Source organism: Notolabrus celidotus, chromosome 19 (genome assembly GCF_009762535.1).
Source record: "Notolabrus celidotus isolate fNotCel1 chromosome 19, fNotCel1.pri, whole genome shotgun sequence".
In the NCBI taxonomy this organism is placed as follows: Eukaryota; Metazoa; Chordata; class Actinopteri; order Labriformes; family Labridae; genus Notolabrus; species Notolabrus celidotus.
Genome location: NC_048290.1, coordinates 14,801,326 through 14,828,036, shown reverse-complemented (window position 1 = coordinate 14,828,036; position 26,711 = coordinate 14,801,326). Strand labels below are relative to the sequence as shown.

Genomic DNA, 26,711 nt, shown 5'->3' with positions numbered 1-26,711 from the left:
AGAAACCTCCAGCAGAACCAGACTCATGTTGAACCGCCGACTGTGTTAGGATTGGAAAGTTGGAAAGGGAGATGCAGAAACAGATGGATGGAGACAGAGAGCACCAGTTTAATTAATTTAACCTCCAATGAATGAAACAAATCAGGATTCACTGACCACCAAGTTTATTCAGCAGATTTGTACATGCATTCTCCTTTAACATGACCACGTTTTAGTTTCAAAGTTCTTCTTCATCTGGTCGGCCCTGACATTTTATAGGTCCAACATATTAGAGTACATTCAGATATTACAGCTATTTAACCAAAGATAATATTTACTCTGTTTGCCACCTAAATATGCACAATAAAATCCACGATTTCTCTTTGGTCAAACAAAATACGTCACATAAACACTCAGCCTTAGTGAGATAATCTGCCTTCTGTCATACAGTGGATGTACATGTTTACATGACAGTTTACTGTACAGATTAAGGCAAGTCAAGTGATATCAAACGGGATACAGAGAGGAGGGAGAGAGGAGTTAAAATAACTGAGGATGGATGGAGAGTAGCAAAGACAGACTGAGTCATGTGGTGAGGAAGAGTGAGAAGTGTGTGTTCAGATGTAGACAGGTTGCTCCTGCGCTGTCAGCAGACGGTACATGGCTGCAGGCATCGTCTTCATGTGGATCTGGAGCAGAAAGAAAACAAATTATGTAAATTACACACAAAAAACATCCAAACACACACAAGGAGATTTATTCAGAGATGTTTCTCAATGTGCTTTTCTTCAACAATCTGTCAATAACACAAGGATCAGAGGATCTCAAACAATGATCAAATGAATAAAAGGTTAAAAGTCATAAATATAAGGTGGTGCCTGACCATGCATGACTTTAATACAAGCACTAAAAAGTTTAAGTGATTTCTAAAGCTAACTAAAGCCATGCAGGTGAAGCGTTGGCACCCTGAAACTTGAGGTGGATTATGAATAAAGTTATTATAACAGTGATTACGTTATTTTCTGAGCTTGTCCTGCAGTGAAATTCAAAGTTTATGATGAGTTTGTGCAACAGAAAAAGTCTCCATGGGAAATCATAAAAAGAGCTCATTGACCGAGGAGCAGAATCTTTTTGTTCTTTATATTTTTCATGCTTTTATTCTTTTATTTAGAGGATCGGGTGATGGACAGAGCTTGGAGAGTGTGTGGGTGTGTGAGTGACATGCAGGAAAGGGGCTGCAGGTTGGAATGAAACCTGTGCTGCCCACATGGGGACTACAGTCTCTGTACATGGGGCGCACAACCCAACCACAGGCCAGTCAGGCACTCAAAGAGAGCAGAAATTTGACCTCTCTCTTTTGAAGATACAAATTTAAACCACAGGTTTTTGGTGGAGCAAAGTTAGGAAAGTTTGGACACACCTTCTCATTCAATGTTTTTTATTTATTCTAATTATTTTCCACATTGTAGATTCATAATGAAGACATCAAAACTATGAAATAATCTGGTTTTGCCATAATCTGGATTACAACAGTAGTCAAACAGGGCTATCCATTGTGTACTAACCCTACCTCTGAACAACACAACTGATGGTCTCAAACACATTAAGAAGGCAAGTCATTCTACAAATGAACTCTTGATAAGGCTCATGTTAATTAGAAACCAGTCCAGGAGACCACTTCATGAAGCAGACTGAGAGAATACCAAGAGTGTGCAAAGCTGTCATGAAGGAAAAAGGGGGCTACTTTACAGAATCTAAAATTAACATATTCTGCTTTGTTTAACTTTTTAGTTCATTAAATAATTCCATATATGTTCTTTCATAGTTTTGATGTCTTTGGTATTAATCTACAGTGTTTCAAATTATTAAAATAAATACAAACCCTTGAATAAGAAGGTGAGTCCAAACCTTTTTCTGGTAGTGTACATGGGTTCCAGCTGTGTGTTCATAAGCTGTGCCTCTCTCATTTCCACAGATGTGTAATCACACATTGGAACACCAATATTATGTAGTTTTGGGGTGCAATGTGTAAGTATGAAGGTGTAGTGATGGAAGAACTTTGTTCCAGTGCTGTGAGAGATTGCAGCATGTAAGAGGCTACTGAATTTTAGGTTGAGGTGATGAACCAAAGTGTGAATACAGGTTATAAACTCATTTTAGATCATCTTCTGGGGACAATGAATACAACAAATACAACAAATCACTGTCTGGGCTTGAAATACAGAGAGATGGTCAGCATGAACACAAAAAGCTGCTGACTCATAAGGACCAGTTTTAAATAGAAAACTGTACCGTATAATCTTACATGTGTTCTTCCTCAGTTTGGATACTTTCACTGGTTAAGCTATAAATCTATCAAACTCATACTTCTGAAATTTCACAGGGTGACCGGTCTTAAGGGAAGGATCACTAATGAAGAGTATTAAGTATCAAATCCAAATAAAGTCAAATTAGAAGAAAACTCTTAAAGGAACAAATACTTCAGTATGTTTCAGGGAATCATTGTCACTGTACCTCTCCCATAGCGTTAGACAGAATCTGAACGATCTTCTCGTGAGGCGTGGCCACCACACTCTGACTGTTGATCTCGATGATGCGATGACCGACGCGCACGCCTCCTCTTTCAGCGATGCCGCCCCTCATCAGGCTGCAGATCTACACACACACACACACACATAGAGCACAGAGGGAGTCACAGCCTGAGTCTGAGTTATCTCTAACCTCCTCCTACACTCACTCTGAAACCATCACTGTTCAAAAGTGAAAACTGATCCTTGAACAGGATCTTAAAAATAGCTGCTCTGTGTCTGTTGCTAAGAAACTGACACTTGTTTTCAGATCCTATCAGCAGAATAAAAGCAGCATTACTCAAATACATCTGTTCCAGCCCCCCCGTGACCCCAACAAGATAAGCTGCACAGATAACGGGTGGATGGTGGATGGTGGATGGTGGATGGTGGATGGATTACTCAGATTCAGCCGTATCGTCTGTGTCTAAACTCACGATGCCGTTCTGGACGCTGAAGCCGAGCTGGTATCTGAGGTCCGGCCTGCGGATGAGCACCATGGTCACAGGAGGACACCTGACGATGTTCATCTTGATCCTGGACTGAGACTTAAGACCCTGAGAGAAGGTGGACAGGTTCAAATCAGAGAGGAAACAAGAGTTTACACCTCTGTCAACAATTCAAGTGACAGTTTACAGCTGTCAATGTGACCAACAGGAGGACCCGCCGTGACATCCAATAAAGACTGTACTATTACAGTTACACACGTTCTGTGAGACCGCTTCTCTGTGGACTTCACTGTGGGACTTGATTGTCCCGCCCCGACTAAATGTAAAGAAATGTTTGTAAATCAATGTATTATTCAATAAAGATGTTAAAGGACAGGAGCACTGCAAAAAAGGGTAGCTTAAATATAGGGTAAAAAAAACTTAATTCAAGATGAAAATGTCTTAAAACTAGTGAAATGATCTGTCCTTGCAGCAAGTTACTTTTACTTGATAGGAAATCTTTAAATGAGATTGTTGAATCTAGAAATAAGCAGGCTCTGAAAAGTATTAAAAGGGGTAGAAATAAGTAGAATATGCTGATTTTTAGCTCAAACTACTTGAAAAAAAACTTACTACAACACAGTTATAAGTTAAATATACTGAATATAAGCAAAGAAAATCTAATTTATTCATTTCATATACTTAATTTGAGCAAATTAAGGCATGGGGACAAGAAAAACGATACCAATTTAAGTCGAAAATGACGAATGTTTCTTGATATAAGCTGGCTCATCCTAAAATAAACCCTAATCCATCTTAAAACTAAAACTAAAATCTTTAAATCAGTTCTTATTCTTAGGATATACTTCTTAAATGTTTCTACAGAAACCACAACAGCAAGCTGGATCACTGGCAACATTAAATAAATGTCAGGATTAACAACAGGTAACATCAAGAACACTAGTAATAGAGGCTCAGGGTTGATGCATACTTCAAGACCTTTCAAACAGTCTTTAGAGCCAAACCAAAACAAATGTATTACCATACAGCAGAACTATGAGCAATCAATAAGATACAAGCTGAACTGTGTCTTGCACTGGACAAATGCCCCTCCAAAAACAAGAATAAAAAACTTAATTAAAGGTACTTTTACCTTGAAATAAGCAAAGAAATCTGCCAATAGGACAAGTGAAAATTTGCTTGGTAAGATTTCTTAAAATACGATGTAATATTTAGAAAACTGTGATCTTAAAATTAGCAGAGAAAAAATATTTTAAGCAATATTTTACCCGTATTGAAGCTTAGTGTCTCAGAATAAGCCAGGAATGCTAACAATTAGTATTTTTACACTCAAAAAAAGATTGTTGCACTAATAAATTTCATGTCAACTTCTTCATTTGAGATATATTCACCTTAATTTGAGTTTTATTATAGTGGCAGTTCTCTAGGTTTAAGACCATCTTGTACTTGAAATAAGATTACAAAGTTTAATTTGAGCATTTTGAGATATAATGTCTTCTCATAGTTAGCTGGATATACTAATATTCAGTCATGTTGTTTTTTAGGATAAGCCAGCTATGCTCAAAAGTAGGTGTTTCATTGTGTGCATGTAGTTTGAGGATGTAAATTTGTATCTGATTTAGAAGAAACAGTGCCTGAAAACTGTAACCCACCCTTAAAGAAAAAAACACTTTCTTTCTTTCTTTTATCAATTGAGCTGTTTTCAGATAGATTCTTCAATAAAATGCATTTAGTTAAATCAAGTAAAAGGTTTGTCTTAAATCAGATTATCCATCTTCTACAAATAAGATATCAGCTTGAAAAATGTATGAAATGTAAAATAAACCTTATATCTTCTAAATTACAACTCAAAACAAGATCATTTCAAGATTGTTTGACTTAACAAGAAATTTAAGATGCATTGTCTTAAAACAATTCCCTCCATCTGGCCCAATGTTACTTGTTAAGTACATTTATCTTAAATTAAGTGGGATAAGACATTTTGACTAAAAATTAGACAATTTCACTTGGTAAGATTTTGAGTTTTTGCAGTGTATGATCAATCAATAAGATACAAGCTGAATTGTGTCTTGATTAGATGCCTTGTGTGTTATTCTTAAATCAAGTGACTTGAAGTTGCTACTCAATCTTGAAACAAGTTTTATTTTGATGAGACTTTAGATGAGACAACCAATGTAGCTTATTTTAACAGTCATTCACTCCATTTAAGATTCCCAGACTAATTGAGACAAAAAAGACACGTTCATAATCAATTTAAGATTCAACCATACATACAAAGATTAGAAACAAGTAAAAAACTCTAAAAACAAGGTAATTCATCTAACATGTCTCAATCTAAGAATTAAAATCAAAGTGCAGAATTATTTGCAGTGAGTGAAGTGAAAAGTCCTTATCAGGGAGAATATGATGTCTCGGACGTTTGACCCTCATATGACCACTAGTGTATGAACTCTGTGTGTGCTTTGAGACCTTTGACCAACAAAGTCTTATAAATCTGTTCATCTCAAGTCTAAGTGGACTATATATAAATATATTTTTTTACATGTTCCTTAAATATTACATGCATAAGATCTGAGCGTTTGAGAATTACAGTGTCACTAGACATCTAATTATGCAAAACATACAACTCAGCTGCAGCTGTTGTTGGTGCAGAGGCATATACATAGAATCTTAAAGAGAGCTTTACACTCCGTCCTAGAGAGAAACACGGCTGAACGACTCTCACATATATGTTGATGATAAAATAAATCAGAGGTGTAAAGATTAAGAACAGAACTCGTCTCTAAAACATTCACAAGCTGGTCTGGGAGCAGCGGCGTACCTTGATGATGCTCTGGCAGGTGTTCAGCGGTAAACCCACCAGACTCGTCCCGTTTATGGTCATGATCTGGTCTCCAATGTTGAGCCGACCAGACTTCTCAGCCGGGCCTGCGTGCATCATGCTGGCGATGATGACGGTGGGGAGGATGGACCCCCACCCTGACTCCACGATCACCACGCCCAGGATCTCTCCTTTCTGCTTCTCAATGTAAACCTGCGAGGAAACATGGTGTCTTTATTTGTGCAGCTCTTCACTCTGACGCTCATCTTTCAGCCTTTTCTAAGAAACTTTCCTCCTGCATGTATGAACCTCTTGTTGAGGAACATGCAGAGGAAGGCCGGACCCATTTTTAGCTTTTCACAGCCAAATGCACAATTCTGAGCAATGTGAGATGACAGCCGGCATTTAGAGCAGCGGAGGAAGGAGGAGAGTCTGAGGTCAGAGCAGGTTTAGCGCCTCAAATTCACCTTCATACTTGGGTGACATTTTTGTGTGTCTGTGACACAGCTGTGACTCTAAAACAGCTGTTCATGCAAAGCACTGGAAGGCAGAGTAACAGAGCAGACTGAGCAGAAAATGAAGGCGCTGGTTCATCTCTGTTCAGACATTAATGTTGTGACGTGACCGGACCTGAAGGGCTGTGCTGCTCCTCGCATGTTTAAAAGGTCAATCACTTTATAAAGTTAGACATGAGTCAAAGTTTCTTTTCTTGAAAACAAAGTGAATTTTAAGGTCAGTGTAAAAACTCCTGCTCCTGTACTGCCCCCTGCTGGCTCACTTACGTCTCTGCAGTTCTCAGACTTGGAGAAGTGGATGAGGTCGTCGTTGTACATGTCCTGAGTGTTGAGCAGGTCGCTGTACTCCCTCTGGCTCAGGTCCTCGGGGTCGATGCCGTTGGCCCTGAGGAACTCCTGGTAGGCCACGCTGAAGGACTGACCGATGGACTGAGCGATCAGCTGAGCCTGACGGAGAACACAGACACAGATAAAGACCGTCATCCTCAGACTGGAGGGGACTCTGTCTGCACTCACTCACTGATGACAGAGTTTTAATGGCTGGTTTTGTTCGTGGATTTTATCTATTTTGATCACCATGAACCTACACCAAGGTAGCAACTATTCTTCAGAGGGCCTACATACAGTAATACTGACATGAAATCTTATATCTTGTATCTTATAATACAGTACATGGAGAGTGGCTGTTATTATGTTATATTATATATTTCTTTGACTCTTTCTAAACACAGTTTTACTCCTTAAACTTTTGTATATATATATCTCTTCATTCCCAGCACCCTGCACATATTATTATTATTATCATATCTTATTTAAAGCTGCTGTGAGGAACTTTTGTTTTGTATTGATTCTGGCGCCCCCTTGTGGACAAAGTGATACCTCTTATCTCTTGTCCTATACATGTAAAAGTAGTGTTTTCAACAAAAACCTCATCCTGTTGTCTTTTAACAGTCAACTTTATCAGGCAATGTGATTATTTTCCATGAAAACAGTCAAATGAAGGGTGTTTCTGAAGCAAGATGTCCATCATCTGAACTTACTTTAAATGTATTTAATTTAATTTAATTTTATTTTATTTTATTGATCTTTATTTTATTAATCTTTATTTCTATTTATGTGGTTTTTTATCATCAGCTCCACTTCAAAAAAACTGAAATATCCCTTTAAACTCAGCTTGTCTAACTAACAGAGTTATCCCACCTTGACTGAAATGTCAGAAATTAAACCCTGCAGTAAACCCAAATACAAACTTTTACATAATAAAATGTTAAAATGTATGTACGTAAGGAAAGAGATATACAAAAGTACAGCTTAACAATAAAAATACTCACATCCTCAGACTCAAAGACGTGGCAGATCATCCTGTACAGCCGTCTGTCGTCATGGCTCATGGTGGTCTGCTCTGCAGCGTGGTCCAGGTTCTCCTGTGCACTGCGGGAACGGACCATCTTCCCCCGAGCCATCAGCACCACCATGTTACCGATGTCTGCGATGTAGGAGATTGTCCTCAGGGGAAGGTCCATTAAAGACTCCTGGTGATGCAAAAGAGACCGTGTGTACCTTTTAATACGACAGATTTCTACAGACCCAAACTAACACTACTGTAGAGGAGATTTGTTTTTGTTTTTGTTTTTGAAGGATGAATGTTTCCTCTCTTTTCTGGAATCATCCCTTTTTACACAACAACAATTTTCACAGATGAGATGAAGAATTGAAGGAATGCATATCAGCATTTTCATACCTGAGTGTCTGCATTGAGGACTTTGATCCTCTGCGTGGACATGAACAGATCGACCTCCGCCGTAGAGGGAGCCTCACTGTCCGGGCTCTGAACAGTGAAAGAAAGAGGAGACAAATAAGACTCATTTATTTTTAATTACTTAGAATTTAAGATTTACTATTTTCTATGCTTGCTACTATTGTTTGCAATATCCACTTTGCTGCTATAACCCTGCAAATGTCCCTGTTGTGGGACGAATAAAGGATTATCTATCTTATCCTATCAGGGAGGATCCAAGCTAATGTCCACTTTTCTATATAAGATCAACACCTCAGTCATCTGTTCTATAAAACTTGTACATAAGACAACAAAACAAACAAAGTAAACAAACCTTCTTCCTGTTCTTGGCTTGTTTCTGAGCCGCCTGCGGGAATCAGAAAACACAAAAACACTCAGATCAAGAAAAAAGACAATCTCCTCATTCACTGTCTGCATTTAGAATGATGAATTAAGGGACAAAAAGACCTTAAAGGTGTGTGTGTGTGTGTGTGTGTGTGTGTGTGTGTGTGTGTGTGTGTGTGTGTGTGTGTGTGTGTGTGTGTGTGTGTGTGTGTGTGTGTGTGTGTGTGTGTGAAGACAGTGATGTTACTGTCTATCTCATCTGACATCAGAAGGCTGCCACAGGCCTTCACAGCAAACATCCTCAAAAGTTTTCTGTTCATCGATGTGACGGGAGCGAGCCCGGAGAGGAGACGCGCGGCCTCGTGTGCGTCTGAGGCCGACGCCTCGTTCACGCTCAGGGTCTGAAGTTTCTGAATGTGTGCTGGTGTCTGTTTGTTCTGCACTCTTAGGCTGTGCTGTGTGGAGGTTAAAAATCCAACAAACACCCTGATGTGATTAGAGGAGATTTAATCTGTTAAAAAAAGAGCCACAGCTTTTACCTTCACAGAGATGACGTAATGTGTTGTACATTTTATGTAAGCCATATCCAGGATTTAAGAAGTTAAGACTTGTTATATTGAAATTAGATTTAGAAGGGTTATGTTATTACTTCAGACTAATTTGATATTAAATGAACATTATCTTCAAAATAAGGAGAAAGTGACTTTTTAAATCTGTTTCATCACATTTCTTAGATTGAACAATCAACTGGTTAAATAAAAATAACCTGAACATCAGTCACTATAAAAATGATCACCAGCTGCTGCTTTGGATCCCTATAATGCACAAAGTTAATATTCTTTCTGTATTCAAATATCTGGATTGTTTTCTCCAAGCCAAAGATATTTTCTTACATGAAGAGGTATCACTCTGAATCATTTCGGTGTGATTACTTTTAAAATACTTTTAAGAGTTTCTAGAGTTTTCTGCTCCAAGATGGTACTTCAAACTTGTAGTGAACTTCATGCATAACGCAGTCTAGAAAACCACTCTAATCTTCTTTCAAGAAAAGCTGCAGGACATAGGTTCGAGCCACAAGCACACTACGCGTCAACAAGTGAGTTCAGAGCTCCTGGCCTTACCAATCCCAAGGACAAATTCCTTGAAGCAAACTTTTTTAGATAGAGGTTTTACTGCCTGGAATATGCTTCCCATCACAAATAGAAAACTCAAGAAAAAAATATCTTTTAAAAAAGTCATCAAAAGATGTGTTTTAAGTAGGGGTGCACCCACCGATCCTACTTTTTAGGTCCCGATACAGATATTGATACCTGGGCTTTGGTATCTGCTGATACCGATACTAGCCGATCCGATCCCGGTATTGATTTAATAATCTCTATTCCTTAATGTGAGGACAGAATCATGTTTTGGCAACTTCAGACTTTTCTGACTTTGTAAACCAAAATAAAATAAATTTAAACTGACAGTATAATTATTCAAGAGATTATAAATGTGTACCAGTAGTTTGGTGAGTTAATCTTCATAACCAACAGATATTACAATTCAACTGTAAACCTCAGCAGTGGATAAGAGGAATTAAATATTTTGTATAAAAAAACTGCTTCAAATGAGAAAATAAAAAATATGTCAACGTAGTGTCAAGTACAGTGTACCAGTGGCTGGGAGGAAGGCTATAGTCCCGTATAGATCGGCAATATCTATCAGCCCCTCGTCACCGATTTCCGATCTAGCTTTTCGAGTCCAATCTAGCCGATATCCGATACCAGGATTGGGTCGGTGCATTTGTAGTTTTAAGCTTGAGGTAGATTCAGTTATAATCTGTTGTGATCTTCTGACTGTTTCTGTATTCTTTTGTATTATTTTCTATTTCTCTTTTTAGATTATTTTTCTCAGGGTTGTTGTGACTTATTTCATGTTCAGCAATATTGTATTTTATCTTTTAAGATGTTTTTAATTGTGATTGTAAATTACTGTTCTTTATTGTTATGTGTGGACCCCAGGACGACTAGCGACAACTTTGTGGAAGCTAATGGGGATCCAAATAAAGAATAAAGAAAAAAACGAATAGTGCTTCGGTAGAAAGACAGTTCATCACCGCAATGTGTGTACACAACTTTGTTTTACTCAAAACTTTCATCTGGAAGCTTTATGAAATAACACTCTTTCTCCTGTGTTCAGTAACCTGAGGGATGTCTCCTCGATCATTATATCATCTGCATTACAAACAGCCAGGTCACCATATGTTCTAAAATTACAGCAGGAAGCTAGAGTCAAACATAGTTTTATCTTTGTTGTTGTTTTATTGTCTTATTCTATCATGTTCAGATGAATGAGATAGACGGACGAACAGACAACCTGAAAGCATCAAAAAACTAGATAACAGGGCCGCTTTAAGACACACTGGCAGAATGAAGTCTCTTTCAGTGAATCAGTGAGTGCTGGGGAGACAGTTTAGCTCAGTGGTTAAAGTGCACGCCCATGAAGAGATACACCACAGTCCTCGTCTCAACAATCGCTTCTTCCTCTCTCAGCCATGATCTTCCGCTGCATGTCGTCCTTCACTCTTTCTACTCCCCACAAGTTCCATCTCTCTTCAGCTGTCTGATCAAATCAAGGCAAAATGCCCCGACAACAAACCTTTAGAAACATCAAAGAGTGCTGCTCAGTTATCTCTGACTTTTAAAGACCAAAAAACAAAACTCATGAGTCAAAGTTTTTCAATATTTGAATTTAACTATGCCTGAGTGACAGAAGAGAATTTGCAATGTGTAAAAATAGAGCATGATAACACTGGGATAACAGATTATTGCACGAAAAGAAACAAACATTAAAGTGTGCACCTGAGCTATAACTCACAGTTCTAGGTCTATCTGCTGTTCTTCACCTGTAATCAGTTCAGAGTCTTGTAATGTGTTAATCTGAATTTAGGGATTAATTGTGCAGACTTAATTGTTGGCTAGTGAAGACCTGACCTGTATCAAGCTGCTGGCACATCAAGCTCACACGTTTTCCTCTGCTGTCAGAGAAATGTTCATGCACTCTGTCGTTGTTCAGACCCTCACAGCCGCTCACCGAGCCGGCCGTCGACACGTCACCGTTTCTCTTTTCAGCCTCTCCGCTGACCGCGTCCTCAGGCTGTCATCACGTCATCATCATGAGCTGCAGTGTGACTCCTGACCTGTGCTGGACGTCGCTGTGTATACATCACTCTGTCACCTCCAGTGTTTCAGCTCAGTTTATTTTTAGCACGCTTCTGGAATAATAACCGTCTTTCTACGCCATGGTGGACAGTCCAGCCCGTGGAGCTGTGGCTGCCCTCTCTTATAAAGGTTATTCAACACTGACTGTGGCGTTTAATTTTTGATTTAGCATCTAATGACTGTTTTATGTCTGAATCAATTTGACTTCATGTTTTTAAAATGTCAAACCTCTAGTTCAGTTTACTTTTTTATGTCCAATCCTTAATGGCTGTCAAAAGTAGCGTCTTCTTCTTCTGCTGTTTTACGTTCTGGACAACTTTTTATTCCTTTGTTTGTTTTTGAAGCTCATTTAAGATTTTTTCTTCTTGCATGAAACAAACAGATCTGTTATTTATTTGATTCTGCCAAATCTGCTCCTGGATCCAATCCCTGGCTCGGTCCTGATCCTGATGCTGATCTCATTAAATGAATCTGGGATCAGCCAGATGTGAGTGGACCTCATTAAACAGTTTTCTCCTCTGTTCTGAGTTAATCTGACATCGATGCAACTTCTGACACGAAACCCGCTCGTCCTGCTTCACATACGTTACATGAGAAGATTTCACTTTGAATCTTTTGTTTGGATGAAACAGATTTACTTTGTTCCACATGCTCAAACACTCAGAGATTTTTAGTGTTGGGGGGAAATGATGTTACTGGTCCTAGTATTAGATCACTTCTCTGTATCAGCCTCCACTGTGAGTCAGATCCGTGCGTCCCGGAAATTGAGATGCCAACTCAGAGTCCTGTCAGACATCAAGCGACTTCACTTCAGTATCCCCCTCCTTATTACAGAGTCTCTAACCTTCTCCCTCCCTGTAGGTCTCCCAGACCTTAACCAAGGCAATGTCCTGGAACTGTCAGTCAGCCATCCACAAAGCACGAATCTGGCTCGACTCCCGCCCTTTTTCCAGCCGAGGACTCTCTTCTCTCATCGCTGCAAAATAGCAACCTCTAACTGCTCATCTCTCAAACGCCACGCTCTTACTATTCGGCATCTTTCCCACTCATTCCCTGACACCAGCTGCCCTTCACTGGGTTCTTCTTCTTCTCATGAGAACAGCCAAAACAACCAACATTAATCCATATTAGCTACAAACCACACTTCTATCTGTTCCACTCTGTTTATGCTGTGTTTGTCCTTTGCGTGATGTACATTTGACATCATGCACTGTGACTGGAGCAGGAAGCCGAGCCTTGGGTCTCCAGTGTTTCAGAGACTTGATGAAGAGTTTATGTAACGTTTGGTGGAGCTGAGGAGAAAAGCCTGTATGACTGCGGATCAGGAGCAGTGATCTGTGGATGATGCATTGTGCAGAAACCCAGGGACTCTTCGCTCCCTGACTGCGTTGCCTGCTTTTGAATTTAAAAGACCTAAATATGAAGTGAACCGCAGTTACATCACTCAGACGTAAAAGAGTGCCAGAAAGTATAACTCCAAAACAAAGGAGCTGCTGGTTTGATCTTTGACATCCTTGATGTCTGTTTAAACCCAAATCTCGAGTTTAAGTAGCTTAAAGGTTGAGAAAACATTCTGCCACACTGTCACTCTGATAGAGGACGATTCTCCATACTCTTCACTTAAGCTGTTTGATGTTCAAACTTTGTGAAATGCTGCTGGCATGTCATGCCGTGCTGCTGCACCATGCCATCAAATAGGAATATTCTAAAAAACATTTTCATTATCTCACACTTGTCACACAAATTCAGTCTGATGTATCTGGTGTTTCAGGGCTGGAATACACAAATGTTTTTGTCTGCAGAGATATTGATTGTACATTTTATTTCCAGCCTGAGATTCAGCATTCGAATCCGAGAAGACGGCAACAGCTGAAAACTTTGTACTAATGAAATCAGAAGCTAAAAACGGCACATTGTCCTACGACTTATATAAGAAGTGGATGTGTTCGGTCTACAAATCCACATCACTAATAACATCAATGCAAACCTTTTGGATGCACAAGTGACCAGACTTGGGCGCGAGAGTGGATATACTTGTTACGGCAACTTGTCAATCACAGGAAGCAACACCCTAAAGCACATTCTTCTAGACCATCAATTTAAACCTGATTTGGAGTGTAAGCTGTAAATCAAGGATGCAGTTTTTTGAATAAACTTGACACTAGCAATGAAAACCATGACCTTATTTGGAAACTGACCAGCAGGGGGCGACTCTTAAAAGATAGCAGGTTTCAGACACTCTCACCCGGCTTCATTTTTAAAAACCAAGAACCAACACTAACATTTTACACACAGTCTGTATCAGTGTTTTGTTGTGGTAAACAGAGAGTTTGTATCCAAAATCAATCCGAGTGTATAACAAAAGCTGTGTTTTTCTCTCACCCGCACTCTGTTCATGGCCTCCTGAGCCTGCTGCATGCGGGCGCTCTTTGTGGGCGTCCTCTCCGACAGCAGGTGGGTGCAGCCCAGGTAGGTGGCTGCAAAGATGATGCCGTCGATAAGGTCTTCAGGGTCACATGGTCCTGGGACTGCACAAAGCAAAAGTACATTTTAGGCACAAAACACATTGGCATACATATTTGAGAGCATACAAACAGTACAAAGCAGAGATGAGGTGTTTTTATCCAAAACTAGGCACAATATGTGTTTGTGGTGGAACTGGAAGGGGACAGGGGTAATGAGATCTGTACTTTTTGATGTTATGAACATGAAGTAAACCTTTCAGTTCAACACGCTTTACAAAAATGAGTCTAAATCACAGCCAAAAAATGTAAATAAAGATCAATACTGTTAAAAAAAATATGTCCAAGTATTCATATGTAAAGATGAAAACAAAGGAAGTAGATTTAGGAATGATGTTTTCAGAAGTGAGCACTCACCGTCCACGAATGTTGGAAACTGAGGCAGAGATCTGCGGATCTGGAGAGGTGAAAAGAAGGAAAACGACACAAGCATCTTTATTATTTCTGCTCACGTACTGCAGGTCTCTCCTAACTCATTGAAATTCTGGTAGACTTTTACTGCTGTCAGCCGTTTAGCTGCTGGCAGATAAACACCTCTTAAAAGATGCCCGCCTGCCTTTCCAGGATTTATCCTCCTTGATGAAAAGGATTCAGGGAGCCCAGCTCCTTCAGTCCGTTTTCAGCCTTTAGCTTGTTTACTTTCAGACAAATTGGCAACTTTAAAAATAAGCTCAATTAGCTTGGAGGTCCTTGTTTGCAGTAAACCCATCAATGTGTGATTAACTGCCTTGTGATTTGTTTGATACTGAAATGTGAAAACTTAGAGGAGTGTGTTTTGTACTCTCTTCGTTCATGAACTCTCACCTCCTGGACGGACGGAGGCTGAGGTGGTGTTACCGGCTGAACTTGTGGTCGAGGCTGCTGAGCTGGAAGCTGCTGACGCTGTTGTTGGTGCTGATGTTGACGTTGCTGATGCTGATTCGGAGGCATCTGAGGGTACGGTTGTGGTTGTGTGTACGTCTGTGGCGGCCTGGCGGGGTCCCTCTGCTGTGGATGCTGGCCCTGGTGTTGGTGGTGTTGGTGGTTGTGTTGGGGCTGCTGTTGGTGATAATGTTGAGGAGGAAGAGCTCGGGCTGAGTCAGCTCTCAGCGGACTGACCGGTTCTCGAACTGGAGCTGAGGCGTAGCGGGACGGAGACTCAGACGCTGACTGCGAGGGGGAGTGAGGAGAAGACTAAGTAAAGGAAACAGAGAAGAAAAAAAGAAAGGCGTTTATTTTAAATCACTTCTTTGTTACTGCAGTGAACCTACAGCAACACCTTCCTCCCACCTCGCATGATTCAGGGCTCTGGGCGGCGATCCAAGTACACAGAATGAAATGAGAGCCAGGGATGTAAATCTTTAGTTTGCTCTCTTCCCGAAAGCAATGAAGTCTAATTTAATCATCGCAACCGCGTACAGCAAACTCCTCTGGCAATATCACTCATCAGGACAAACTTAAAGGTACAGTCCGGCATTTAAGGGGAATAAAGTGAAATAGCACCAAGAAATAACTCACTATCACTTTAACACTATTTTAAATGAAGAAACAGATGAAGAGGGATGAAGGAGTTTGTTGCCACATTTTTAAACGACTGAGTGTGACAGATTGAAAAGTATTACTTTAGTTAAAAACAGTTTAACACAGTTTGATAAGTTTATTGCTTATAAAAAAGATTTCATAAGTTTTATAGAGTGATTGAAATCATCTAAAAAAAGTCGTTTAAAATGCATTAAATCAGTTAATGGTAAAAAAAAAACAGTGATGACGCTAAGGGTGTTTAAATATAAACTGTTTAACTATGTTCTCTATTGTTCAAAATAAGATTTATCTATGTTGATCTTTGATCTACTAAGTAGTCTGTGTCAGATATTCATCTGTCATCAATTACTTCGGTCTGAACCTGCAGCGCTGGAGATCCTGTTTTTTTCTGCATTCTATTAAACGCTCTTGATGAGGAAATATACGGAAGAGGATTAGGGCCAGTGGAAAAAATAAAATAATAATAAAGGTCGAATGTTTTTTTTATGATTATTCTGAGAAAAAAGTCAGAATTCTGAAAAGTCCAAATTTTTCTCAGACTTCTAATTTTAATCTCAGAATCCTGACTTTAATCTCAGAATTTTGACTTTAATCTCAGAATTCTTACTTTAATCTAAGAAGTACGACTTTAATCTCAGAATTCTGACTTTAATCTCAGAATCCCGACTATAATCTCAGAATTTTGACTTTAATCTCAGAATTCTTACTTTAATCTAAGAAGTACGACTTTAATCTCAGAATTCTTATTTTAATCTCAGAATTCTGACTTTAATCTCAGAATTCTGACTTTAATCTCAGAATTCTTATTTTAATCTCAGAATTCTTATTTTAATCTCAGAATTCTTATTTTAATCTCAGAATTCTGACTTTAATCTCAGAATTCTTACTTTAATCTCAGAATTCTTACTTTAATCTCAGAATCCTGACTTTAATCTCAGAATCCTGACTTTAATCTCAGAATTCTGACTTTAATCTTATAATTCTGACTTTTCTCTCAAAACAATAATTATAAAAAATATATATTGGACCTTAATTTTTTATTTTTTTCAGTGGCCCTAATCCTCTTCTGTAGAAACACAACACGATCATGCTTGTGATTATTTTTTTGCTGTTTTAAGTGTGTAACATGAGCACTATGTGTTGGTGGTTCATCCTTTGCTCTTGCAGCACACAAGACTTCTAGTCAAGGGCCTAAAGTTTGCACATGGGCAATAGGAACATGTCCCCACCAATACTTCAGGATGACAGAAATGTCTCTACAACTATTTAAGCTAACTTGTTGCATAGTCTTAAATAACTCAGAACATCGCTCTGACCGCAGTTTTAGAGAGAAAGACCTCAGAAACGCAGAGAGCCGTTTCTACATGCCCTCTGCTGACTTTATGAAAATATATATATTCAAGAAATAGTAGCACTCTGCTAGAGCTGCGTTCACATGAGTGCTCTCATAAATAAACATCGTCTTTCTTTTGAAACAGTTGCTCCAGGGCTCGTGCCCATGAAGTACTCCCTCTCTCTGTAGAAGAGCTGCATGCCAGAGCCAGACAAAAAGCTCAGCCCTGCTCCATTATTATGAAGCTTTTGATATTGTTGCATGAGAAAATCAATGCCTCTTCTTTTACATAAGAAGCCTGCTTAGCTGCCGTTCCCATTTCTGAATGTACAGTTACGGCAACATACAGTTCATTATCATACGCAGAAGGATAAAAGCTGCATTAATGAACCAATCTGGTCTTAAAATCTTGGCACTATTCCTTTAAAGAGGAGTCCTTTTAAACCAAACATGTGATGGTGGTTCTTACATGTCCAGCTGTAGTCTGCAGAGGGTAAAGGTCCTCTGTCGGGCTGCTCTCCTGCCTCATCACCCAGATCGGCTCCACAGGCTGGTCCGGCGTGTACGGGGAGCGCACCGCCTTTATCTTCACCTCCTCTATCGCATCCTTAATGTCTTTGATCGCCAGGCTGATAGCGTCTCCCGAGCCCCTTGTACCCTCCTCTCCTTGGTTACCCACAGAGTTCCTCTCCTCCTGGGCGTCACCTGAGCTGCTCTGCCCGGACGAAGGACTCTTGGCCTGGCTTTCTCCTGGTCTCTGAACCTGCCTGCGGCTCTTTGGAACAGGACTTTGATTACCGCCGTCCCCCTCACCATCAGACTGTCCGTCGTAGTGATGCAGCCGACAGCCAACAGAGCGATCCAGAGGGGAGTGATGGGAAATGCGGTCTCTGCCCTGCCCTCTTGGGGCGTAATGGGAGCCCTTTGGAGGTGAGGACGGTGCCACTTTTTGTACATTCTCCTGTCTATGGCTGGTAAAGGTCTCTTGGCGGGCGTCGTTCGGCTCGGTCCTCCAACCTGATTGCCTGCGAGGTTCTCTGTGTGACTCGGGGTAGGAGGTCTTGAGAGGCTCTGGAAAAGAGTTGGGATGAGATTTTGGCTCCTGGTATGAGTCGTAGACCGGCTCCTGGTATGATTTTGGATGAGACTCTGAATAAAAGTCTGCATAGGTTTTGGGATACGATTCAGAGCCGGACGTGAAGTGAGACAGCGAGCAGGATTCAGAGCAGTCCTCATCGTCTTCCTCAGGTAGGAGGTCATTGTCAGGGAGGGGGCTCATACTGGCATCCTCGCTGAAGTGGTCCAGCTGGGGGAAAGGTGGGACATCTGGAGAGGAAGGAGGAGTTGGCGAGTGGAGCGGGGGCGGGCTGTGCAGAGGTCCATCCATGCTGAGCGAAGCGGCACTCTCTGTGTCGGAGCACAGGTCTGTGATTTCACTTCCCTGAGCCGCGATGTCCTCAGCTACGTCCTCCATCACCTCATCCTGATCCTCCTCCACCCTCTCTGCACGCTCCTCTGCTCCGTCATCCACTGCCTGCACGTCCTCATGACTACAGCTGGAGTGAGCCGTGGTGGAGAGGTGGTCTGCATCATCCTCTGCCTGTTCTTGTTCTTCATGATGGTCCTTCACTTCCTCTGCCTCCTCTTCACACTCCACTTTCCCCTCCTGGATTTCCTGGTCCTCCTCTGCCTCAGCTGGAGGGGTGTCTTGGGGGTGGGGTTGTTTGTTTTGGGCAGCAGGACTAGGTGAGAGGTGGGTGGGGGTGACGACAGCTATGGGGGTCTGGTGAGAAGATGCCCTGTCCTGTGAGTGATCCATTACAGGATCCTCTGACATACATTGTCGTACCTCTCCTGCGGTCTCTCTGTCCTCCACTGGCGAAGCGTCCTGGCTCCCTCTGATTGGCTGCCTCTGTCTGTGACCTCTGAGTCTAGGGTTAGGGTCGCCATGACGGCGGTAACGGGTGACACCAGGACGGGGCTGCTGGGTGGGACGAGGCTCTACGTCTCGACACTCTCCAACATCCTGCCTCGGAGAAACCGCCTCTGGAGACAAACCTGGACTCTGAGCTGGGCTCTGCCCCTGTCCCGACGGAGGCCGCCTGCGATGCCGAGGGGGGCCACGACCTGAGGGCGGGTGGTGTTGGTGGTGGTGAGGAGGGTGGTGGTGGTGGTGGTGGTGATGAGGATTCGGTTCCCCATCCTGGTTGAGCATCTGACATGGCCTCCAGGAGCGGCGTACCGGAGGATCTCCAGGTGAGGTCCCGTTGGGCTGCCTGCTCCTCTGCATCACCTTCTGCTCCTCTCCGGCCTCCGCCGCCTCTCCCTGATACTTCTGGCTCATGGCTCGGGCGTGATCCAACGACAGTTTTCAGAACATGCTCCTCTTAGCTGCTAAAATACTGCTCACAGCACAACCTGAGAGAGAGAGAGAGAGAGAGAGAGATTTTAATATTACACATTAAGTTATTTATTTCACACAAAAATGGAAATATGATCACATAAATAAATTATTAAAGCATGTGAGTGGGTGCAGAAGAAACTTGTAATTGGTTTATATGAAACTAAGAAAGCATTTAGAAGATGATACAAAAGACCAAAACAAACTTAAGATCAGAGTTTTGTGCAGGATTAGGTTTAACAGGAAAAAAGTTCTTCAAAAATTTAAAATAAGCATGCTTATTATGACAGCAACACATTTCTTTTTGTACACAATCAATGACACAGAGGGAATAAGAAAATAAACATTTTCAACCCATCCAACGACTCCTGGAGATTTCACTGAAAATTTCAAATCTTTGAAAACTGTTAAGATCCAGATGTCTAAACTCTGTAGTTGGATATTTAAGAAACTGATAATTACTAAACACATACACAACCAGTCAAACGTTTGGGCACACCTTTTCATTCAATGTTTTGTATTTATTTTAATTATTTTCAACATTGTAGATTAATACTGAAGACATCAAAACTATGAAATAATCTGGTTACAACAGGGCTATCCATTGTGTACTAACCCTACCTCTGAACAACACAACTGATGGTCTCAAACACATTAAGAAGGCAAGTCATTCTACAAATGAACTCTTGATAAGGCTCATGTTAATTAGAAACCATTCCAGGAGACCACTTCATGAAGCAGACTGAGAGAATACCAAGAGTGTGCAAAGCTGTCATGAAGGAAAAAGGGGGCTACTTTACAGAATCTAAAATATAAAACATATTCTGCTTTGTTTAACACTTTTTTGTTCATTAATTAATTCCACATATGTTCTTTCATAGAATTGATGTCTTTTGATTAATCTACAGTGTTTCAAATAATTAAAATAAATACAAACCCTTGAACGAGAAGGTGTGTCCAAACTTTTGACTGGTAGTGTATTTCCAGTTTATTCTGCATGAAAACTGAATCTCTGATCAAAATGTCTGCAGCTTGAATACGGTGAATTGCTCTTATCAAGTTTGCATGCTACAAAAGTTATCAGCTGATCTGATTTAATGCACACACAAAGTATCACACACACATATATACACACACACACACACACACACACACACACACACACACACACACACACACACACACACACACAAACATGCCGGTCATGTTCAGTATGAGGTCGGTAACTTCCCGTCTCTATATTGCTAATAGCAAAACCCAAATCCTCTGGGATTCATCTGGGTGTGTAGTACACTTTAATCTGCTGCACGTTCATCCATCCACCAGCAGCTGGCAGATGGCAGAGGACGGGAAGAGAGAGAGGGACGCTGAGGAGGAGGAGGAGGAGAAGGAGGAGGAGGGGGGAAGGGCAGAAGGACAAGGAAGGATATCTCAGCATCGAATAAGACCTGGATGAGCGATGAATAAGGCTTGGATCTGAATAATAAATGTCCTCTGTGTTAGAGAGAAGCCCACTTTAGATATTTATTTAACATGACAAGGCTATCGGGGTTTCCATCAGTTATCTGTGATCACCGCCTTCAACATGCTCGAGGTCAACGAGCTGGGGAAGGACATGGGAATGCAATCCCTGAAGCTGTTTCAGGAGTGATGAACTGATAAAGAAAAAGATTAAGGTGTATTTTTGAAGGCGTGTATTCCTCATTACGGCTACCTCATGTGTGTTACTCTCTGCTGCTCTCATGAATTATGGATCTGTTCAGAACGATCCACAAATGTGTGACTGCATCCATGAAGCATCTGTATCTCTCCTTAACTCAGATTAACGCTCTCTGATCATCCACTGATGCCTCAAATGATCCTGAATCCAAAAGACATTGCTGTTTCTATTGTGAGATTATAAAAGATGTAAAGTTGAATTTGTGATGAGGGGAAGTCCGTCAGTTAGGAGAGGGTCAATCTCCATGTTTTAAGTGCTTTCCTTTATTTTTTCACTAAAGACAAACACGTCCTTCTCTAAGTAATAGTTTTGTAGTGAGTTGGTTGGAAGAAACATCTCATTTACAATCAATTTTGCCAGACCTGGTCGAGAAAAAAGAAACCAAACTATGAGGAAAGTCAAAGAGCACAACCTCGTGATTATCTCAATCATTGCTCGCTGAACTTAGAGGAAATGTATCATGTAAAAAAACACTTTAACTCAAGGGGAATCCTGGTACTTTTAAACCTGGGACCTCCTTTTGAGACACTTACTAATAAGTCCAAAAAGTCTTGGATGAGCTCCAGCAGATCGCTTCAGCTAGTAGCCAAAAGCTTGGCTGTGATGGCTGCAGCCCAAACATTCAGAGCAAAGGTGCCCGATCAAAGTGCATCCATTAAAAATGTTTGTTTGGACCGCTAACTGGCTCAGATTGTATTAAAGGTAATTAAACAACACAGGAAGTGGTGCCACAGAGACAACAGTCTGCAGCTCCTCTTCAGGCCACCAGACTCCACTGACAAGAGCAGGATGTTCACCGTGAAGAGCATGGCAGCTGCTGCTCTACCTCTGTTACATTCTTGAATGGGTCGGCTCAAATCCTAACCATAGACTGTATAAATAATGGACGTAGTATCCGTGACGTCACACATCTGTTCGTGAGCGCCAATTGTTGGCGGGAGCCATATTGGAAATGCAGAACTCAACCAAACTCAGTGTGAGGGAAAGAGGCGGAGTTTGAGCCTCCTAGCCAACAGCTATGTGTTCCCGCCTGTCAATCAAGTCAGTCATGTCCTTATTTGGGCAAAACTCGTAATCTTAATATCTTCTGAACCATCCCCGTACAGTGTGTGCTGATAGAGAAATTAGCTACTTAGACCCAAGCCGTGTTTTGAACCAGGCTGTAAACATGTTTATTTTTAAGAACGTCTTTTTTGAATTGGTGTGTATATGGTTCCCTGTGTTTCTGCAGCCATCCTCAAGCGGGGGCTCGATGAATTGCAGTTTATAACACTTCTGCATGGGCTTCATATTCTGAGACCAGAGGTAGCCGCTTCGATCCTAACAAAAAAAACAACCAACAAGCCAAAGCTGAGGCACACCAGCAGCTACTGTTCTGCACTACAAAACAACAAGAGTCTCACAGCTTTGAAGAACGCTGCTCACAGCTCTTTCAAGTTTGAAGGATCGTACCTTATCAAACAGGCCGTCCTTTTGCTCTCTTTTCACACAGTTTGAGCCTTTCAACGGCAAAAACAAACACTAAGTATTCACTTAAACTTTGACCTGAAACACTTTCCCTACAGGATTACACTGCTGCTACGAAAGACTGTTCTGCAGCTGAAATGAATTATTGAAATGAATCCAAATGTTTGAAGCATTTCAATGTTTAGACATCAAAATACAAGAACGAGGCCCCAGGTTTAAAAAAAACAGGACGTCCCCTGACTATGACATAACACTTCTTTAGGAGTATTATTAAAAGGTGGAGCTATTCTCTTTTGGGTGGGTAAATCCTGTATTAACTACTTAAATGTGTGATATATTTTTACATTTATAGCTGTGTGTAGAATATTCATGAGCTATTGAGCGTTTTTTTTAATCTGGGTAAATTTATGACAATCCCTCTCTTAACTGTCACTTCCAGCAGCTTGTCTTGAATCAACACGTTTCATATTGGATTAACAGCAACAGAAGGTTTACTGATGGGGTTGTCATCTTATATGCACAGAGATATAAATCCTGGTCCTTTAAAAATCAAAGTCGTGTACAAGGAGGAGACGCTGAGGTCAAAGGTTAATGTTGATCCCTGTAATCTGAGCACGGATCACAACTGTCAGGGAGTAAACACAAAGACATGCAACAGGAGCGAGGGCAGACTCCCCGGGTGGCTAATGTCCCTCTCTGCCAGGGGTTTAGGACCGGACGGGTTGGGTGACTGGGAGGGATGGGAGGGTTAGGGGGGTCAGGGAGGAAGGGTTGCGTCGGTCACAGATGGTCCTGGCAGCGTGGCAGTGTAACGTTCAGGCCTGCAGAGCTGCGAGCCGAGCGCCGCACTCCCATCTGTCAGGCTGCAGCGAAAGCTGCGGGGAGGGGGATTTACTAGCCCATTAACTCGCTGATCTTATACTGACAGACAAACACACACTGACAACAACACACAGGATCTATACGTACTTACAGGGACTTTCACTGATTACTTCTGATGAGATGTTACTTCCAACCAACTCACTTTAAAACCATTACTTAGAGAAGGACGTGACTAGCCGTGAACTTCCTCCACTGCACGATATAAGAGGAAAATATCACAACATGTCTGTAGAAGTTAAAGCTAAAAACGAATGAGAGTTTTCATTACGCTCCTTTTTATTCTGCCTCGTCCATCCTCTGCTGGCTGCTAACTTATTTCAGAGTAAATGTTATTTCTTTGAGTTGTGCACTTTTGATATTTCAATTAATATGACTTAGCTTTTTGATTCATCTTAAATCCTTAACTCCTGAATCATAAATCTGTATCTTTTATTTTATTTCATTACTCAGTAAATCACTTTGAACAGCCTCAGTGTTTGAAATCTGCTCTATGAATGATGCTGCCCTGTCTTGTATTCATTTAAACGTAGCTGTCAGTTTTTCTTTTCATGGACAGATAACTCATCCCATAGAGGGAATAAGAAAATAAACATTTTCAATCCATCCAATCTGACCGAAAAGAGTGTGCCGTAAGCTGTGGTTCATCACTTGTTCAGGTTTGACACTCTTAAACTGTTCAGAAATCAGGACAGGTTACCATCACCAAATCTCTAAGCAAGGTCAACAACGTGATGATATCGGAGGGGATGGCAAAATGTTGTTCCTTTAAGAGATATCTCATCAAATACAGCAGTCAGCAGAAAGTATCAGTAAACATAAGAATGCCACGGATACATCAGCATCTTTGTGCATATTTGTAAAGATATAGACCTCATGCAGAAACAAATCTCTGGTTATCTAAACATAATTCAATCAAAGATGAAGTTTGTCACACTTCACGTTTAGGATATTCTCTGCATTTTGATCTGCACTGTGAGACAATGTATGTTAGAGTTTAACACTTTGTTTTCAAAGCTCTTAACTGGATGTTGAAGAAAGCAGCTTTTGACTACTTAAAGTCGTCATCAAGTTTTATTGGTGCACAGACCAAACAGGAGAGATTTCTTTTCAAGTCAACTCCAAAATTCAAATATGATACAGTCCACATGTAGAGATCAAGATTTAGAGTCTACATCATGAATCTCTCTCTGTTATCTGTATCAGGTTAAAGAATGTCCATAATAGACAGGCTCTTCTTGCATTATCTACTAATACAAGAATGCACATTATAATAAAAACATGTAGTTTTAGAAGTATGATGACCAAGCAGAGGGGTGGCACTGAAGTCAAATAATCGTATAAAAGTGTCGGATTACCAGATTACAATATATTTAGTTCATTGCTTGTTGATTCATTCAGGAACACTCACTGGTGAATCACTCAGACTCTGAAGAAAGGGTTTAAAAATGTCCCAGGGCATGACTCTTTTATGTGCGGCAATAATTTCACTGTGAAACTGAAGAAGTGAACAGACCAAGACTGACTGCTCTGTGCTGCAGAGATCGAGTGAAAGCTGCATTAAAGGAGCCTCTGTGAAATTAAAGACTTAATGCATCATGCAGGTGAAACTTAAAGCATTACTGCACAGTATTATCTGCACATCTGCATCAAAACATACAATGAGTTCAAATTCTGCATGACAAAGTCTCAACATGGCACTAATGTTAGAACATCATCATAAAACCCAACCCACTGATTTAGCAAATATATGTATAATAGTGGATTAATCCATATGTCAGTGAGATATGAATAAATGACAACTTAATCATCATTGTGTGCATTTTAAGAAAGAAATAGTGCTTTAAACCTGCTCTTAGCTGCCTTATTGTACGTTATGTAACCATAAACTTAAGTATAAAAGACTGATGATGATGAATGTTTTTGGATAATTGGCTGAAAAAAACAGCAATTTAAAGCTTTAGTTTTTAAAGATGCTCCACAGATCTGTTCTGTTTTCTTACATTTAACTGACAGAACAGTGAAAAGAGGGAATAACAGCCTGTGTTTGTTAGTTTAAGATGAAATGAATCAGCTGCATCAATCCCTCTTTGGAGGAATCTCCTCATCTTTCTATTTTTGATAGCATGATTCACCCTCTTACATCTCCCTCTCCCTCTTACACCCATACATACACACAAAAACACACACTCTTTCACACACACACACACACACACACACACACACACACACACACACACACAGACACACACACACATACAGAGACACGTTCACACATATGGTCCATGTTGGGTTTGATCAATAGTCGTATTACTTACTTGTGTTTACATGAAGACTACGCCATGGCTCCAGAGGGAGACTGTTAATCCATGAACAAGTGCCAAACTGGCAAGTGCTTTTATTTTGAAGGCTTACTTGCTTCTTAAATCTCCTCCCATGGCCTTGAACGGTTTCATGTTAACAGGGCAGAAGCTTCCTTTGCAGAAATGTTTAAACCTTATATCATTGTATCCTCCATCATGTCCCTTTGAAACGCGCTACAGGAAACAATCCATCAATGTTAAAGGCGTTATTGTATATAAAAAACATGCGCGTAAATCCTGACAGTCCTTCAATACATCTGGGTACCTGCTAAACCTGACACATTTACACAGCCCTGCACACTGTCACCTGTCTACATGCTTCTCTTTCACCCTCCTCGCGATCTGGATTAAATCTCTGCAGGTGTCGAGTCCGCCATCAGTGAAAACCACTCCAGCACAGTTCCGACCCCTTTCCTGCCCCGCACCAAACCCGGTCCCCTCCCCGGCTGCAGGACGGGACGTCCATCCACTCATTTACCTGCATGTCAGAGGAGGAGAGGCCCGGGTCCGGCTGCTGCAGTCCTCATCGCCCCCTGCTTCCCGTGCCTGCTCGCCTGGCTCGGTTTGTGTTTTGTCCCTTCAGACAACTTGCTGGATTAACGCGGAGAGCTCAGCCCCTCCTCCTGCACCGTGACATCAGAGCGGATTATGCACAAAGCGCCTTTCCACACACACTGCTGATGCTGCTGCTGCTGTAGAGCAGACACAAACGGTGCTCTACGGCCATGAGTGAACCCTCCTCCCTCCCACTCCATCAGCTGCCTGCAGAGGACTGTTGGGCTCTGCCCGCCTGCTGCAACACCGGGCGTTCTGTTCCCACGGTCTGTCGAGGGGGTCGCTGTTATCTGCTGC

General features: G+C 41.2%; 1 protein-coding gene across 4 annotated transcripts; it reads right to left on the bottom strand.

Moving 5' to 3' along the window:
• Positions 1-141: 141 nt before the first annotated feature.
• On the bottom strand, positions 142-26,711 carry LOC117830847 (amyloid-beta A4 precursor protein-binding family A member 1-like). 4 transcript variants are annotated; one of them, XM_034709145.1, is made up of 13 exons: positions 26,338-26,711; positions 17,499-19,447; positions 14,980-15,348; positions 14,533-14,572; positions 14,036-14,181; positions 8,443-8,475; positions 8,073-8,159; positions 7,663-7,863; positions 6,599-6,778; positions 5,817-6,029; positions 2,984-3,103; positions 2,494-2,634; positions 142-668 (listed from the first exon to the last, which is right to left on the bottom strand). In XM_034709145.1, the coding sequence occupies exons 2-13, from the start codon at positions 19,371-19,373 to the stop codon at positions 597-599; spliced, it is 3,477 nt and encodes a 1,158-aa protein (XP_034565036.1). In that variant the 5' UTR covers positions 19,374-19,447; positions 26,338-26,711; the 3' UTR covers positions 142-596. The 4 variants fall into 4 exon arrangements, with proteins under 4 accessions (XP_034565036.1, XP_034565038.1, XP_034565037.1 ...); XM_034709147.1 differs by having other exon boundaries at positions 26,342-26,679; XM_034709146.1 differs by having other exon boundaries at positions 25,815-26,645.